The sequence below is a fragment of the Prinia subflava genome, chromosome 10, assembly GCF_021018805.1.
Source record: "Prinia subflava isolate CZ2003 ecotype Zambia chromosome 10, Cam_Psub_1.2, whole genome shotgun sequence".
Classification (NCBI taxonomy): Eukaryota; Metazoa; Chordata; class Aves; order Passeriformes; family Cisticolidae; genus Prinia; species Prinia subflava.
The window spans coordinates 2,080,258-2,097,707 of record NC_086256.1 but is presented as its reverse complement, the minus strand read 5'-3'; the positions used below and the strand labels follow the sequence as shown (position 1 = coordinate 2,097,707).

Below are 17,450 nucleotides of genomic sequence, written 5' to 3'. Positions count from 1 at the left end.
ACCCACCAGCCCCATTTCCAGCCTGAAGTCACTCAGGAGCTGCCTCTGCTGCAGTTTCAGTACGGGAATGACCATTGCTCCAGCTCCAGGTTCACTAAGAAATGAAAATAAAGAGTAAAATCTATCAGGAGAAAGGCAGGAAGGAAGATATTTCATATATCTGAAGATGAAAATTTACCTTACAAATTTGAACAAGACCTGTGTGGAAAATGAAGCTCTGCTTCAGCGTTAGAATATTGTTAACCTGAAGCACATATTTAAGTCTCGTTAATTTAGATGGTTTAAATGCTATGCACCTTTAGGCACTGCCAGGGGTTCTGAGCTCTCCCTGGAGCCTCCCCTTCTCCAGGTGAGCACCCCCAGCTCTCCCAGCCTGGCTCCAGAGGGGCTCCAGCCCTGGAGAAACTTCCCAGCCTCATCTGGAATTTATCCTGCACATCCTGATGGGACCAGGGCTGGAGGTGGGGTCTCACCACAGAGGAGAAGAGGGGGACAATCACCTTTGTCACAAGAACCATGAGAATGTGCCCTGAGCAAGGATCTCATCTGGGTTTTGAGGAGGAAAGCCACAAATTGGAAAGTTTTAAATAAAACCAAGGAGGCAGAAGGAGCCCTCTGACAACCGTGGTGTGCAAGCCCTCAAAGTGAATTATCCGTGAGTATCACGGAGCCATTTTCACCAGGAAAAATGCAAGGAGCAGTAAAAAAAACCAAATAAAGAGGAGCCACAAGGGGTGTGAGTTTCCAGGAGAACTAAAAGACACCTGAGTGTCCCCTGTCCGTGGGCAAGGGCTGGGGCAGGGATCCCTCCCCACCTCCAGGAGCTGCCCAAGCCCTGTGACAGCGTCCTGACCTCCTGCACCAGGAGCAGGCAGCCCCAAACTGGGAACAAGCCCAGCCCTGGGCAGGATTAAGACTTTCATCCCCAGGCAATGCTCACTGCTCCTTAGCAGAGAGCTCAGACAGCCCTCCACGTTTTATTTATTTAGATGAGTTTACAAAGCAATTAAGACATTTTGGCAAATGCTGAGGTGCAGATTTCCTCCCTTATGATAGATCATTCCTGGGTTTTTTTTTCCGTGTCTCCTTCTGGACAGATAAATGTTTCATGGTCCCACAGACATATTTTCTCTCTGCCCAGTTGCTCAGAATCCATTTTAAAATGCCTGTTGAACTCTTCTATCATGGAATATTTTAACAAGACTCTCTAAATAAACTTTATTTACAGGCTGCAAATATTGCCTGACCATCTCAACATGTTTCACCACCTCCTTAGCTGGAATTCCTCTTACCTGGGCAAAAGAAGGAAATCCAACAAAAAATAATAATGATGATGTGTTTTAGAGAATAAATACTTATTCTTCACATCATCCACTTTCAATTGGAAATACCAGCCTTTAATGATTTTGGTCAAAGTTAAAACCCTCTCTGGTTTTACCTGTCCTGTCCTAGAGAGGAGCTAAGCTGCCAATGTGTGCTCTCAACGTGGAAGTGCTGGAAAAGCTCATCCAGAAGCTTCTGAAATCAGTAGGGTTTTACAACATGCCCTGGAAGGCATTAAAACACTTTAATAAAATGTTTAATAAAATACCTCTAATAGGGTGAAGGATCTAAATGGAATTTGCAGAAATGCCCTGATGAATGAAGCTGATGAAGCTTTGCAGGGGAAGGGAGGTGCAGCTCTCCTGGAAGTGGGTTGCCCCAGAAAAATTAAAAGTAGATAATTTCTGGTCTTAAAAAATAGATTTTGGGGGGAAAAAATAAAGCAGGATTTTTTTCTTTCTTGAAGCTGGCACTTCTGTTTCCAAGAAGTTTGTGGAGGTCACCAAGTTTTCATAAATAAGTTTTCAGAAATATTGTGATCATTTAATTCTGTGTTTGAAGGTAGAGGAGGAAAATATTGGAGTGGCAGGTGAGGATGGCCCTTTGGTGACTGCCCATGCTCTGCCCTAAGCCAGGACTGGCAGGGGCTTAGCAATGAATATTTTCTTTAGCAAAAACAAGCAAGAAGTCCCCCAGAATGTGTTACAGCACTCCCCAGACAAGGAGCTACCTGGTTTAGCAGGTGAAGAGGTGCTCGGGGAGTTTTTGATGGAGAGATTATGGACCTGATTACATTAATACCTAACATGGGTTTTAACCTGCATTTTGGGTAAAATTCACCGTTCTGCAGAAGGCCCATAAAAGGCCTGTGCACCACTTACGCTCCACCAAGGCCCCATTTGGATGGTGCACGTGGAGCTGGGGTGATGCATGGGCCCCATCCCTGATCCATCAATAATATTCCACGTGTTGGGGAAAAATATTAGCAGAGTAATTTTATTAACAACTGCCATAACTCACCGCTTGTCTTGCCGTGCTTAATAAAGGGAATCAGGGGTGCTGTACACGAGCCAGAGGGGCGGCTCACAAAACTATCCTGCTGAAAACAAACAGATGAAGCCCTGGGAAGCAGGGGAGCACTGTGGAGGGGGAGCTGGCTCCCATCAATGTCCTGGCTGTGCTGAGGAGTAAAAGGAATCAGTTTGTGGATCTCACGATGTGGGAAATCTCACGGGAGCATCTGTGAGTTAAGACTGTGAGGAGGACTGGGCCAGCCCAAGGAGAGCTCCCTGTTTTCAGCAAAGGGATTTCCTCACAGCCCTGGAAATCCTCTTAGCGTCTTCATTTGCATCTCGCTGGCCAAGGGGATAGCTGAGAAAACAAGCCTGCTGTGCCTTCCTCACACCTCGGTGTAGAAACACACAGGGCAGTGGTGTGAGAGGAGCTGCCACTGCTGCCTCTCTGTGGATCCTCATTCCGAGTCCAGTCCCTTCTTTTCGTGTTGCATCCTCCCTTTTGAAGGCATTTTCCCGTATCTGCTGCCAAACTGGCACCACTGGCACCATCCCTTTGGGCCACACAGACGTGAAGGAAAAAATATTGTGTGTGTTGATTTGTTCAGATGAATAAGGGCATTTTCACATGGAATTCCCTCATTTTCACATAAAATCTTCTCCCCTGAGCCTATCCAGGGTGCCCTCTCCATCCGTAAATGGAGGAATCCCCAGGTTCTGCAGGAGCAAGAGTGGCCTAAGCACATCCATTCCCTCGGGGATGAGCTGGGGGTGCCTCACCCCGATATTGCTGCTGGGCATGGAGCAGGGCTGGGGGCTGCCTGTGCCTCCCCCACAGCACCCGGCCAGGGTCACCCCTTCCCACCCCTCCCTTCCCTCCACCAATTCAAATCAATCCCACTGAAAGGATTTTTCTTTGGCCTCTGATTTTTGCCCCTGTGTATTTATTATGCCTCACAGGGGCAGGGAGGTGACAGGGTGTTTAGGGCATGAGTTTTAGCCATTTTTTGGAGATGGCAGGGGACATGAGCAGGCCCCTTCCAGGAATCAGCACTGCTGGATGCCAGGGCTGTGTGGGACTGCAGAGTGGGTGCAGGTGCTTGCAGCCAAAACTGGGGATAAATATCCATTTGTTTAGAGTGGGGATTTGCAAAATGAGAATCTGAAGAACAAACGAATTTTTGATTGAATGACTGCCAAATGTTTGGGTGTTTTTAGCTTTTTGTTTTCCAAACCAAGTCTCAGCTAACTTTGCAGCCCTCTTGCCCAAAAGGCGGCAGAGCTCCTCTGCTCACATAGCCTCATTTGCCTAAAAATAATTCTGTATTTTAACTCATTTGATTAATTTTGCTCTCTCCTTGCTTTGTAAAGCCCCCAAATCTCTACCCTGTACCAGGCTCCACTCTTCTGACCCTTTCGATTTTATTTTGTGGATCCCAAGAGGATACCTTGGGACACCTGAGCGCTGCTGCCAGGTTTTGCCCTCTGCCCGGGATGTTTTCCTGCCTGTGTCCGAGTCGGGGATGCCTCCCTGCGAGCCGAGCTGAGCCAGCACCTCTGGGTGCCCCTCCACCTGCACCCTGCCAGCCCCCAGGGGAGGGAAGGGACAGGGGAGGTAATGCCCAGCGCCAGGACGCGCCTTCAGGAAAACAAATCCCAAATTCAAGGCGACTCGCGGTTCTGCACAAACACGGCCTTGGGCTGGTGTTTAGATCCGGAGCAGGGAGAAGCTCCGGGTGAAACCGCAGGGGCGGTGGGAGGATGGACACGGCGCGGGGCTGAGCCGCCCCCCGGTCCCGGCGGCGGGGGCTGCCCGGGGGGAGCATGTGCGGGGTTGAAATCCCCGCGTATGAACCGCACGTACCCCCGCATCCCTCCGAGGGGCCGGACGGGGCGTCCGTGCCTCCCCGCGGTCCCGCGGGGCCGGGCGGGGAGCGGGGCCGGGCCCGCGGGGCAGCCCCGGCACCTCGGCCCAGCTGGGAGGGGCGGGGAGGGGGGGCGTGCGTGTGTTTGGGGGTGTCTCCCGAAGGGGAAAGGCTGCAGAACGAGGGAAACCCGCGCCTGGAGAAACCCCGGCTCAGCGGGAAAGGCAGCGCGCAAACAGCGCGGGGACACGCGGGCCAGCCGGGGGAGGCGCAGGATCCGCGGGGCGCGGCCCCCCGGCCCTCGGGCGGCGCCGGGGGTGGCAGGGGGGATCCCCAAAGTTGCCTTCCCTGCGCGGCCGCGGACCTCGCACGGGGGAAAGTCCCGCGGCCGCGGAGCGCCGGCCGCCCCCAGCTTGGGTTTCCCTAAAGGCGAACTGGGGCTAAATAATGGATCGATCTAAAATTAACCGGAGGAATGGAAATGCTCTAAAAATAAGCCAGCAGCTGCCGTGGTCGCAGCCCCCCGCTCCCGTGGGGAAGGGGGAGCGGGGCCGGCCGGAGGAGGGGGCGCGGGCAGAGCCGGGCTGGCTGCGCGGGGCTGCGCGGAGCGGCGGCCGCGGCTCTCCGCGGACGCGGAGCCGCCGGCGCGGCGGGGGCCGCTCCGCACCTCGGCGCGGACGGAGCCCCCCAAAACTCCTCCGCCCGCCTCGCTGCCGGCTGCCGGCACACGGGCGGGGTTTTAATTTCTCTTTGTTATTTTTCGATGTTGAGTTCTTTTTTCTCTGCACGGGAGCTCCTTTGGGGAAGCGGTGGCCCGGGCTGGGGGCGGCCCCGGGGGTGCGGGAGCCGCGGCCGCGGAGCTGCGGGGCAGCGCCGGGCACGGAGCCGGCCCCGGGCCGCTGCGAGCCCCCCGCGAACACACACACACACGCACTCACACACGCACTCACACTCGCACACACCTCCTCCTCTTTCCTCCTTTTTGATCCACGCAGCGATCCCATATCCTCCCGGCTTGTCTCTTTTATTCTTTTGTACCGAGGCGCGTTGTCCTGGCCGGCAGTGTGAACGGGGGCTTTGTAAAACGGGACAGATAAAAATGAGCAACATCATATTGTTTGACAGAATGATCCAAAATGATAAAATGCCTTCTCCGGAGGGGGTGAAAATGGTGAATTCCTAAAAAACAAGAGCGACGCTTCTCTCCTCAGCCTCCCTGCGCTGCTCGCTGTAGCCTAAAGGGATCTGCCGCCTGCACCAGCCCGGATCACGTCCAGCCACTCTTTTCATTGGGAAGTCTCTTTTTAAAAGCCTTCATTTATTTATTTTTAAATAAATAAAGAAGGGGGGAAGCGGCTTCGGCTCGGGACCCCCCGTTCTCCTCGCGGCGAATGAAAAGCACAGTTTTCGAGAGAAAGGCTCGTTTTGATTAAATCTGACATGCTGCTGATAACTCCATGCTAATGTGAAATAATTAACATAATAGCCATAATTAAAAGCACGCTAACAATGCCATAAATTTATCACACAATTTTACTAGCTTTCTGCCCCTAACTGCTCTCTCATCGTTAATTAAACGTGTTGCCTTTTACAGAATGGATGTTTATACATTTCCAATACAAATAAATCCGAAACCGTTTTGGAAACATGACCAATTTCGTTTTACACTGAGGTCTACCTGCTTTACTGGCGATTTATTACAAGTAAAAAAAAAAAAGAATGAAAGAAAAAAATAAGAAAGAAAGAAAAAGAAAAAAAGAAACAAAACACGTGCAAATAGAGGCCTAAAAATAGAGGGGGAAATTAGATATATTTAATAATCTACATCTTCAGCGGAAAGCCCGGCTGAAGGGGGGTCCAGGCCCCACCGTTCGTCCCGTTTCGGCCCCGACCCCGGTCCTAGTGGTCGGGGGATGTCCGTGCGTCCCTGTCGTGTCCCCTCCCTTGGATGTGTTTATTTTACAGGGGTTTCTCGCCCGCAGCCCCTTTCCTGCGAGCCCCTTTACCCCCGCACGTTTGTACTAAACGACAATGCTGGTTTAATCCAGGTCAGGTCAACGATTTATATAACTCATTAGTGAAAGTAATAGGCTTAAGGAGCTGAAAGGGGACACCTTTGGTTTCTCCTTCCTTTAAAACGATTACAGAAGCAGAAATTGCCCCAGCCCTGTCTTTCCTCCACAAGCCCCCCCACCCCCGAGGCTCAGCCTCCGGATTTATTTTTAACTCGCTTAGCAGCCAGGATCTTGCTTTCCCATATTAGAATCAAATTGAGTTGTAATTAATTTCTCCCTCTCTATCATAACTTATTCCATCCTCCCTTTTCCCGTTGAGCTGCCGTGTCTCTATTTGACTCCGTATCGATCCGGACGATACAGTTTGTTTTTCTCCTGTTGCTAAATCTATCTGTCTATATGGGCGCCCACTTTCTATTTCTGGCCGTGTCATTATCGTGGGTTTCCACCTCCGCAGGAGCTGCTTTAATTGTTTTATCGCTTCGCAGGGCGCAGCTCCTGCTCCCGCTCACCTTCAGCCCTTGAACTTCCCTGGCTTCGGGGGCTCCCGGGGTTATTTGGGGGAAACTTTCCTGATTTTAGGAAAGCTTTTCTCCTCCGGGGTGGGCTTTTAAATACTTTCCGACGGGATGGGGTTGGAAACTCTGCCCTAAAGCCGAGCAGGGAAGGCCCAGCAGCGGCAGCAGCGCCCGCGGAGGGGCGCGGAGGGGCGCGGAGCGGGGCGGCCCCGCTCAGCCGGCGGCCGTGACTGAACACGGGATTAGCACAATGGAGCCCTAATCGAGGGGAAACGTTCCTTTTCACGCTAAGCACCATAATTAATAGTACGAATCAATTAATTTGACTTTTATTGTGCCCAAGAAAAGCGCAACAAATGGAACAGGGGGCTGCGGAGTTGGGGTTTTTCCTCCTTTTTTTAATTTATTTTTTTTCCCTGGGAGAGCTGCGGGTGCCAGGCGAGGCGGGTGCGTGTGTGTGAGTGTGGCTCTGTGGCTCCGCGGGCGCTGCGCGGGCGCGGAGGTCACGGGCCGCGGACACCCTGCGGGAGCCGCGGAAGAACGGAGCGCGGGGGGAAAGCGGCTCCGCGCCCCCCGGGAAGGTCCCCCCATGTTCCCCCCATCCTCCCCGCGGGGCCGGGCCCGGCAGAGGCTCTGCCAGAGGCCGGGACAGCGACCCTTCCGAGCGCCGATGGGTTTGGGGAACGGGAGGGGAATCGCTTCCCCTAAACCAGCGCCGCTCGGAGGAAATCGTTGGCTCCTGGGGCGTTTTCCTAATTTAATTGTATTTACCGAAATCGGACAACACGTGCGGGAAGGACGGGAGCAAAAGGGCTCGGCGGGACGGATTAAAAAGCCAAACCCCGGGAGCCACCCGCGGCCGAGGGCCCGGGCGGGGGGTTCCGCACCGGGCAGGGGTGGGCGGCCGGGCCCCCTCCCGCCCCGCCGGGCGCCTTTCCCCGGGCCGGGGCTTACCTGGGGCCGCGGCAATACGGTCCTCACATTCACACACACTCCCTCATTTCCTACTTTTTCATATGCTAAGGCCCGCAATGATTAAGTCGTTAACACCTCTGGAAAGAAAAAAAAAAAGAAAAAAAGAAAAAAAGAAAAAAAGAAAAAAAGAAAAAAAGAAAAAAAGAAAAAAGCAAAGAAAAAGAAAAGAGAGAAAAAAAAAATATAACCGGCTAAAAGGTTCTTTATTTATAGTTTCCCTTTGTTATTTTACGTCTTTTTTATTTCTCCCTGCAACTAACCTAATAGATTAATCGATAGCTATTCTCTGATCTTCCGTTCCCAGCTGGTGCTGCTGCCGCCGCCAGAAAAAAAAAATTAAAAGAAAAAAAAAATAGAAACCCACGGAAAAGTGGTTTCCAAGCCCAAACTTGGTGCTTTTAAACGCTCTCTCGGCGGCGCATCCGCCGAGCCTGCGCTGCCGAGCGCTCGGGGCGCACCGGGAGCGGCAGCGGCGAGCCCAGGTGCGGCAGCCCCGCGGCGGGGCGCGGAGGGTGCCGGTGCCGTCGGGGCCCGTCGGGGCGGGCGGAGCGGAGCCGCCGCTCTTTGTTGACAGTCCATGAAACAACTCGAGTTTTGCATGACTTCACGGCGGGGCGCCTGACGTCAGGCGGTCACGTGGAGCCGCCTCCGAGTATATCTTTAACGGGAAAGTAATCTATCAGGCAGTCGGGACCGCCGCGCTGCCAAAGTGGCGAGCGAGGCCCCGCGACCCCCGGCCTCCTGCCCCCGCCCCGCCCGGCCGCCGGCACCTCCGTCCCCTCCCTCCGCCGAGGGGGGGAAAAAACAGCAGCCAAAAAAAAAAAAAAGCCGGAGCAGAGGAGGAAAGAGGGAAGAGGGGAAAAAAAAAAAGCGACCAAAAAATCCCAGCCGGCGCGGAGGGCGGCGGAGCGGTGCGCGGCGAGGCCGCGGAGCGGAGCGGTGGAGCGGCGGCGGCCCGCGGAGCGGCCCCATGCGCGGCGCCCTCGGGCGCGCATCGCGGCGAGCGGGATCCGGCGGCGCCGCCTGAGCCCCGATGCCCGGCGGCGGGAGGTGACCGGGCGGCCGGGGCAGCCCCGCGGACGGGAGAGCAGCGGGCGCGGCCGCCCCATGCCCCGCGGGGACGGCGCCGCGGGGCGCAGCCGGGCCGCTCGGGTGTAGCCCCCGGGGCCGGTCGGAGGAGCGGCGGGAGCGGGGCGCGGGGGGAGCCCGGTGCGGGCGGGAGGCCCCTCCGCCGCCGCCGCCGCGCCCCGTCCGCCGAGCGGGGATGACCCTGTCGGGCGGCGGCAGCGCCAGCGACATGTCCGGCCCCGCCGTCCCGGCGGCCGAGGATGTGGATATCGACGTGGTGGGAGAAGGAGACGACGGGCCGGGCAAGGACAGCGAGGGCGAGGCCGGCAGCCCCGCCGCCCTGCCGCGCCTGCCGCTGGACGAGGCGGCGGAGCTGGCGCTGCCCGCGGAGGCGGGCGCGGAGAGCGGCAGCAGCGGCAGCGGGAGCCCGGCCGGGGCGGCCCCCGGCGGCGCGGCCGAGGGCGGCAAGGGGGGCGGCGAGGAGGGGGCGAGCGGCGGCGGCGGCGGCGGGGCAGCGGGGCAGAGCAAGCCCAAGAGCAGCCTGGTGAAGCCGCCCTACTCGTACATCGCCCTCATCACCATGGCCATCCTGCAGAGCCCGCAGAAGAAGCTGACGCTCAGCGGCATCTGCGAGTTCATCAGCAACCGCTTCCCCTACTACCGGGAGAAGTTCCCCGCCTGGCAGAACAGCATCCGCCACAACCTCTCCCTCAACGACTGCTTCGTCAAGATCCCCCGGGAGCCCGGCAACCCGGGCAAGGGCAACTACTGGACGCTGGACCCGCAGTCCGAGGACATGTTCGACAACGGCAGCTTCCTCCGCCGCAGGAAGCGCTTCAAGCGGCACCAGCAGGAGCACCTGCGGGACCAGACGGCGCTCATGATGCAGGGCTTCGGCGCCTACGGCCTGGCCGGACCCTACGGCCGCCCCTACGGGCTGCACCCCGGCGCCTACACGCACCCCGCGGCGGCCGCGGCCGCGCTGCAGTACCCCTACATCCCCCCGGTGGGGCCCATGCTGCCGCCCGCCGTGCCGCTGCTGCCGTCCAGCGAGCTCAGCCGCAAAGCCTTCAACTCCCAGCTCAGCCCCAGCCTGCAGCTGCAGCTCAACAGCCTGGGCGCCGCCGGCTCCATCGTCAAGTCGGAGCCCAGCAGCCGCCCGTCCTTCAGCATCGAGAACATCATCGGCGTGCCCGCCGCCAGCTCGGCCGCCAGCGCGCAGACTTTCCTGCGGCCGCCGGTCACGGTGCAGTCGGCGCTGATGGCGCACCAGCCGCTGGCGCTGGCCAGGACCACCGCGGCCATCGCGCCCATCCTCAGCGTGCCTACCAACATCATCGCAGGCCAGTTCCTGCAGCCCGCCGCCCCCGCCGCTGCCGTGCAGGCCAAGTGGCCGGCGCAGTAGCCCCGGGCAGAGCCCCGGGGAGCTCCGGGCAGAGCCCCGGGCAGAGCCCCGGGGAGCTCCGGCCGCCCCCTCGGGGCTGCGCGGCCGCCCGGGCTCGGAGCAGCAGCGGGCACCGGCCGCCGCCGCCGCCGCTTGTACATATTTGTATCAAAAATCACTGACGTTGCTTTCGGGGTTTTTATTTTTCTAAAGAGGCGAAAATGACGGTCGCGATTAGGAGCTGCGAACTTTCACTTTTTTTGAAGGTTCCGGCGCTCCGAGCGGTTTTATCCGAAATAAACGAACAAACGAGGGGGAAAAAATTGTATAAAAAAGAAATAAGTGGGGGAAATTTTAAATATTAAACGAACGAACAGGGGAAAAAAAGAGAGAATTTTGGAGAGAAAAAAAAAGGAGGAAAAACGCTGTCATTCTATTATAGAAGTCTGTTTATATATGAATGAATATATGTATTCTAAATGTTATCCCTTCGTGTTGTACACAACTTTGTAAATAAATTTTTAAAATGCTTTGCCCGTCTCTGTGTGAGCGGTGTCTTTGTGACCCCGGCGCGCAGGACGGGCTGCGCGGCCGCGGGGGTTGGGGACGCGCCGGTTCTCCGGTGCCGCGGGGCTTTGGGTCCCGCCGGTGGAGGTGCGGGCGGGTTCCCGCGGTCCCTCCACCCGGTCCGGGGTGCTCCGAGCGGCAGCGCCCGGCCCGGCTCGTTCGCGGGGAATCATTACCCTGATTCCCTCCAAATCCAACCTTCCCCGGCAGATCCGAGACCCCCGCGAGCGCGCCTTGATGCTTCCCTAAATATATTAAATTTTCTCGGCCTGACTTCGACACTGCATCCCGGCGCTGCGGCATTCCCGGCCGGAATAGGTACGCTTTGGGTCTGCGGTCGGGGCTAATTATAAAGGAAATTATTTTAAATAAAACACGTTCGGTCGATTTAATCAACGTTTACTATTTATTTTAGAGGGAAAAAAATAAATATATGTAGTAATATTCAGGCCGTGGCCGAGCGATGTTCGAGCGAGGATCTTTCGTTTAGATCAGGGAAATTATCAGGGTTAAAGCAGCGGTTCTTCCCGCAGGAAGGGATCGGCCTTTCCCAGTTAATTCCCAATAACTCGGATTTATTGGCAGCTGCTAAAATTAAAAATAATATACATACATACGTATATTATATATATACATATATGCATTTTCGAGGCTAAAATAGACAGTCAAAATAATAATAAAAAAGAATTAATATACAGCGTTATAATATTTAAAGCGGCGCATCGGGGGCTTGAGTCTGGTGAGGTCTCGGTGTCTCCCGTGCACTGACAGTATTTGGTGCTTGATGATCTCCCTCTTACAAAGTCGAATTTTTCCACCTTGGAAAACCGTCGTGGATTTTTCTTTTCCGCTCAAATAATTTGTTGTCTTTGTTAGGAAAATCGGCGGCGTAAAACGCAAGCGGGATGTGGGATGCGGCAGGCTCGGCCGCGGGAGGAGCTGAACCAGGCGCTTATTCCCCCTCCAACAACCCTCTGGCAGCCGCGGATTTAAAATAAATATATAAATAAAAGTGTCCTTGCTTTCCTGGTAAGCAGTAAATATTATTTCTTCCTAAGTAAATATTTATACCTCCGCATACACGGACTAAAATAAACCGAGTAGCCCCGGTGATGAGATCGTTTGAACTTTATAAATAAGGACTCGCTAATCATCTGCCGGGGACAGGGAGGACCTGGAGGGAGCGGGGACACGCGGGGCCCCGCACGGGCACCCACGGCCCCGCGGAACCCCGCGGGGCGGAATGCGGCGGGCTCGGGGAACGGGCGGGTTCACAGTTGTGTCTGGCTAATCGGTTTTACACAAACAGCAAATGGTGGGTGATTCGTGCCATCCAGGGGGGTGCTATATTTAGCCGATCCCCTGGGAAAAAAGAAAGGAGCCTCTGCCCGGAGTCGCTGCGAGGCTCAAGAAGCTGCTGATCCAGGGCTTCCAGAGGACACCGGATAACAGGGGCTCATTCCATTCCGCAGCCTTTGTTACTTATAAAATTACTCGCTCATATTTCCCCACATAGCAGCAATGCCTCGGCTCGGCATCTGCGCGCCGGCGGCGGCGGCACCGGCAACTTTCCTGCCCGCTGCCTCCCTCCGGGAACCGCTTCTCCCTCCGTAACCTCCGGCCTCTCTTGCTCTGCCCCGCTTTCCTCTCCGTGGCCGAGGACGGCGGCCGGCAGGAGAAGCCTTTCCCGGGGAAGGGGTGGTGGCGGCTCCCGGGGCCGGGCAGCACCGGGGAGGCGCGGGGCTGGGGAAGAACCCCGGGATGAGCTCCCCATCCGGCTGCCGCTCCCCGCGGGAGCCGCCGAGGCCGCGGGGCCGTGAGCGGCGGCGGGGCCGTGCGGGCAGGTGGAGGGAGGCTCCGGTGGCGGCGGGGCTGCAGTGGCGCACCGGGGCCTGCGGGGGGCGCGGCAGCTCCCGCTGCAGCCGCGGGGAACGGGCGCGCCCCCCCGGGGCCGGGAGCACCCCCGGGACCAGGAGCATCCTCCCAGCACCCGGATCCGGGAACAGCCCCCGGAGCATCCGCGGGGACCGGGATCAGCCTCACGGCCCGCGGGATGGGGAGCACTCCCGGGGCCGGGAGCACCCTCGGAGCCGGGAACACTCCTGGGGCCGGGAGTAACCCCGGGAGTTCCCCGGGAATCCGGGAGCAATTCGGGGGATCGGGAGCACCCCCGGCGCCCGCAGCCGCCCAGGACGACACCGACCCGGGCGCGCTCTGGCAGCGGGGGGCAGGACGGGGCGTTCCGGAGGGTCCCGCACAGCAACCGGCCGGGAGCGGGGGTCCAGGGGATGCCAAAAGTCGGTCCCCAAATAGGGGAGGGTGTGCAGCCAGGACGGGAGCGGCTTTCCCTGCTCCCAGCGCAATGGGCGCGGCCCCCGCAGCCGGACCGGGAGCAGCATATCCCGGCGAAGTTCCCTCAGCCGGACAGCAGAAACTCTTTCCCTTGTTCTTTCCCTCGTTTTCCCTTCCACAAACTCGTCCGCCGCATATGGCAAAACTTGACACGGCCGGTGACAGATGCCCATTAGTATAAGTCGTGTCACGTCGGTCCCTGGGGTGTGTTGGAAGTAACTAGATCCGAAACACCGGGAAAATGACCCTCCCGCAGCCCCGAGAGTTTACCCAGCACCACCACCCCCTGCACGCTCCCCGACCCCGCTCCTTATTTATTCCGATTACGGCCCCGCTGCTCCCTCCGCCGGGGGAAGGAATTTATAATTGGATCTGGCCATAGGATCTGGCCCTAATCCTCTAAACCATCACCCTGGTTGGAAAAGGGACGAGATGAGGTTTATCAGGGCCGTTTCCACGGCCGATGCGGGGCTCCCCGGGAACCCTCTCGGTTTTGCTGCGCGGCCGCGGGAGTTGCGCCCCCCTTTCCCCCCTCTCCGCGCTGCCGGCTCCCAACGCCGCCTATTTATAGCATCCCTGGTCTCTCCCGGGCACAGAGCGGGGCTGAAAGTTTCGGGCTAATGGGTGTTGAAAGGCTGCGGCGAGCGGTGGAAAAGGCAGGGAAAGACCTTTCGCGGTTATTTATAAACGTGTGTTTTTATCTCAGTAAGAGCCGCAGCGTTCGGGGGATCCCCCCCGCCTGTCCCCAGCCGGGACCCGCGTGGCCGCAGCAGTGTCCCCGGAGAGGGGCAGCGACCGGAGACCCCGCTCCGGAGCTGCGGGAGGGCAGAACCGAGGCCGGGTTTAGCGGAAGGGGCAGCGCCGGGGGCGCTCAGGGGGGCGCAGGGAGCGATGTCCTTTCCCTCTCGGTCTGTGGCACCGAGAGGTGCGGGAGGAAATCACCCACCGGCGACATCAGCCCCCTCCGGGACACGGGCAGCGTTCGAGGACGGCTCCGACTTCCTCGGGGGTTGCGGGCTCGGGTCGGCGCCCGCGGTACCGGGGGATTTAACCCGCACCGTCTGCACCTCCAGCACTGCCCGAAGCGGCCCTGGCCGCACACGAAGGAGCGCAAACATTTCTCTTTGGGATGAGCCGCCCCTCCTCATCTTTCGCGGGGCCCTCGGGGCTCTCCCACTCCGGGAGAGAGCGAGGATTTCTTTAGGGAAAATGGGGATTTTCCTCACCCGTGCGGGTGCGGGTCAGGGGGCAGTCCCCGGGGGATGGGGAAATTCGATGGGATTTTGTCTCTCGGGGCACCTCGGGCAGTTTTGTCTCTTTCTCGTGTCCGAGGTGCGCTCTGGGCCTTTCCCCACCTGCTCCGGGGAGGCGGAAAAACAGCCCGGCCATTGCCGGGGCACTTCATTGGCGTTAAGCGGCAGCGACCGAGGAATCAGCGAGCTCAGAGTGCGCTGCCCATCCCCGCGGCCGCGGACAGGCCGGGCTCGGGCTTCCCCCGGGGCGGCGAATGATGCGCTCCAGCGTCCGCCCGCAGCCGGGAGCACCCGGGTCCTCCATCCCCGCAGCCTCCCCTGCCGCCGCCGCGCCTCCTCCTCCTCCGCAACCGGGCAAACACCCCGGTACAGCTTTCCGGAGAGAAACCCTTCAGTTCCGGGGGCTTTTACCGAATTACGTGTCACCAGTCCTAAAACATTAAGCGTTATGTACTTAGAAGATACAGAGCATGGGTATTACATCCACAGGAAGTATTTTAGTCAGTGGATGTTCAATGTAGCAGGTAGAGATGAACTTAGCACGTCTTCCAGACTGAACTGGGAACAGACTCTTCAGCCATAAAATGCACTTAACAGTCTATTTAATAGTGGCGAGGTCCTTGAAAATGCAATATCCATGCTAATCTTGCCTTTTTCTAAATCAGAAATGAAAAATAGGTCAGGGAGGTAGAACCTTCCCCTTCCATTTTAAATGTGACATTTAATCTATTTAAATAACTAAGTAAACTTTATTAATCCGGGATTTGGTAAGCAAGCCGAAGAAGCGGGAACCGCGCGACTTTATTAAGGCGGCAAAACGTGAGAGGGAGCGCCCTTGAACTCCAGGTGCGATAAAATCCCGATTTTCTTGAGCTTCAGCGAAATGGGAAAAGCCGGGACACACGGACACAGCCCAACCTCTCCTCTCCCGGAAAGGATGGAGTGTCCCGCTCTGCTCTGCCGAGGACGCGGAGCATCCCCCGGGCTGGGATCCCCGGGTCGGACGAGGGAAGCTCGGTGTTCCCCAGCGCCCAGAGAATCGCAAGGATTCAAGAGAAAACCCCAAACCCTCGATCATTTGTAATTACTTTATTAAGTGCCAATACTTCATGGGGGAAAATAAAGATGAATCCAGCTCCCTGCGGGCTCGGGTAGTGGTTTCAGACACGTTCACTCCTGGTTTTGCTCGCCAAAGGAGGATGCGAAGGAGCCGAGGCTCCTGGGGACTCCCAGCGGGGCTCGCAGCGCCCGGCTCTGTGCCCGCTAAACCCCGGGCGATGTCCCGGGCTCGGGATAATCTGGGAATCTGCACATTGGGAATCTGCAATTGCAAACCCCTCCAGAGACTGTTCCCCCGCTCGCTCCGGCTCTACGGCTCCGCTCAGAAACGAAATCCTGGCTGAGCTGGAACTTTTTATGGCCGCAGGCTCTTTTCCCCCCGGCCCGCCCTAGGAAAGACTTTCTCATTATTCTGGCCGCATTTCACTCCGAATTCACGGGGTTTTTGCCTTGGCACCGCTCGGCTGCCGTGAAGCCGCAGAGCCGGGGCGGAGGAGAGGAGGCAGCGGAGGCTCCCGAGAGCGCCAAGGGTTAAGAAAAGCCATTTATCCGCTCATTATCGGCTTCTCTTCACTCCCGAGCGCCAAAGCCCGCCCGTCTCCTACCCCGCGGTATCAATGTGTCCTGAATGCCTTTTCCAGCCATTGATCTGCTCAAAGTCACCGCAGAAACACAAGTGACAGAGACTCGATTGCAGGCGACGCGCCCGATGCGGGTATTTAGAAAGCATTCAATAAAAAAGCTTTCCCGGGGAGTGAATGATTTCACCTTGCAACAAAGAGCGCTCGGCTAATTGAAATAATGCACTTGAATGTGCGGCCGCGGGCTCCTGCACGTCCATCCCAGCTCCAGCACAGAATTAGCAATAATCTCCACGGAAAAATCCAAAAAGTCCTTTTTTTTTTCTTTTTTAATTTTTTTTTCAGGGACTCGAGGGTAGCTGAGTTATCAGCGCTCCCCGGCCTTGCTGTCTGAGGAATTCCGGGCATGGAAAATCCTGGAGGGGAGAGCAGAAGGGAAGGAGAGAGGTACTGAAACAGGAATCTGCCCCGGCGATTGTCCCCCGGGCTCAGGCTGGGAATTCACTTTGCGTTCCAGTGCCATAGAGCAGCTCCAGCAGCCGTGGGTTCAGCAGGTGTAATTCTAAGTTGGTTTGTAATTAATTCTAAGTTGGTTTGTAATTGATTAATTTCTAGGGTTATCCTTGTTCTACAGGCTTGTCATTTCCAGACATCCTGGCAAAATCCTGAAACGGACCCACTTGACCTAGCAGGGATATAAATTATTGAGTGTATCAGATTAGGCAAACGATGTAAAATTTGATGGTCATAATCTGCCATTTCCACAGGATTATGGCTCCAAACACCTTGGCAAGCCGGCAGACAGGTGTGATATTTACCTTTATCTGTTTAATTCAGTTTTCAGTCTCTCACACCATCCCACACGAGGCAACACCACAAGGGGCTGAAATTATGGCAGGTGTAAGAGGGACCAGGATGCCCAAAGAATTTGCACCCAAAAATGGTTGGGATAGTGGGAAACACATCCTGAACTGGAAGAACATCAAGGAAGAAAAGCCATCTCTGGTGTTACACAATCCTACATTTATAGTGTTTATAGATTTAAAAAATATTCTGCACATCTGAAAAAAATTTCATAATCACTTTGTTTTACAGCAATGGCTGTTTACTTTAAGGTTTCTATTGTAAGTGATCAGATGCTTCTTGACCTCATCTGCTTTTTGTAACAGCTGTGTTTAAATCCATCCCAACTTTCAGCCCTGGGATTCCAGTCCAAAGAGAGCACTGCTGCCAGCTCACCTGGCAGGTGTGGCCATGAAACCCTCAGTATGTGGTGTTATTTTAAAGAATAATCGGTTTTCTCTTCAGTTTCATGTCCTAACCTCAGTCAGACACACAACCAGAAGACAAGACCAGGTTGGATGGGGTTTGGAGCAGCCTGGGATAGAGGAAGGTGTCCCTGCCCAAGGAATGAGATGATTTTTGAGCTCTCTGTCAACCCAGACCATCCTGTGATTGATTCTCTGATTTTTGTTAT

The 17,450-nt window shown here is 56.4% G+C and overlaps 1 protein-coding gene across 1 annotated transcript; it reads left to right on the top strand.

Moving 5' to 3' along the window:
• Positions 1–8,828: 8,828 nt before the first annotated feature.
• FOXD3 (forkhead box D3) lies at positions 8,829–10,678 on the top strand. Its single transcript, XM_063406916.1, has one exon. The coding sequence runs from the start codon at positions 8,974–8,976 to the stop codon at positions 10,180–10,182; it is 1,209 nt and encodes a 402-aa protein (XP_063262986.1). The 5' UTR covers positions 8,829–8,973; the 3' UTR covers positions 10,183–10,678.
• Positions 10,679–17,450: the final 6,772 nt, after the last annotated feature.